The sequence below is a fragment of the Strongylocentrotus purpuratus genome, unplaced genomic scaffold (genome assembly GCF_000002235.5).
Source record: "Strongylocentrotus purpuratus isolate Spur 01 unplaced genomic scaffold, Spur_5.0 spur5_scaffold_17, whole genome shotgun sequence".
Classification (NCBI taxonomy): Eukaryota; Metazoa; Echinodermata; class Echinoidea; order Camarodonta; family Strongylocentrotidae; genus Strongylocentrotus; species Strongylocentrotus purpuratus.
In genome coordinates, this window is record NW_022145602.1 from 28,439,333 (window position 1) to 28,440,030 (window position 698).

The 698-nt window shown below is 42.3% G+C and overlaps 1 protein-coding gene across 1 annotated transcript in view; it reads left to right on the forward strand.

Moving 5' to 3' along the window:
• LOC593235 (protein PAT1 homolog 1) overlaps positions 1-496 on the forward strand; it is a 43,702-nt gene extending 43,206 nt beyond the window's left edge. The window contains exon 17 of the mRNA XM_030988044.1: positions 16-496. Coding sequence (XP_030843904.1) covers positions 16-40 — 25 coding nt within the window. The 3' untranslated portion in view covers positions 41-496. The remainder of the gene's footprint in view (positions 1-15) is intronic.
• Positions 497-698: the final 202 nt, after the last annotated feature.

Below are 698 nucleotides of genomic sequence, written 5' to 3' on the forward strand. Positions count from 1 at the left end.
CTTCCCTTTCTACAGAAATTTAATCGACAATGAAGAATAACTTCTTCTATATTAATCATGGTATGTGATGTTGTCTTCAAGTGTCAAGCCAACAAGCCAACAAGGAGGTAAAATCAAGCCAAGTATGCTGCTCAGATGCTCCGATCAAGCGTCCACTTGGAACATGAACATAAGCCAGGAAAGCCAGCCAGCAAACCTGAAACCTGATGTTGGAAGACAGCCACTCTCCAATGTTCATGTGCGGTTATCCAGTGTTTCAGCGATTAGAGAAAAGCAAGTCTGCAACTAAATGTATACAGCCTAAAACAACCAAGCCCATACTTAGCAAAAATTTGGTCAATTCTCTATTATTCTCTTTATTTATTAGTAGAATGTGGCCTTGGTAGACACACTCTCTTTTATAGCCAACAAGCCAACTAGCAAGCAGGGTAGACTGCCTTAACTAGCCAAATGTGCTCTTATTAAAGCCATTTGGGCAAAGAAGCCCCCCCCCCCCCCCATAAATAAGCCAACAAACTGGCATGGGTAGGCTCACCATTTTATTTGCAAATCAAACAAGTGTGCCAACCCATCACCCCCTCCCCCCCCCCCCCCCAACATTCCATCCTATTGAAGTCAGTTGTTAAAACCTGATTTTTCTTTTAAAATGTGCTCTTGTATCTGCTTGAAATGGTAAAGGACATGTACAACAAAACCTC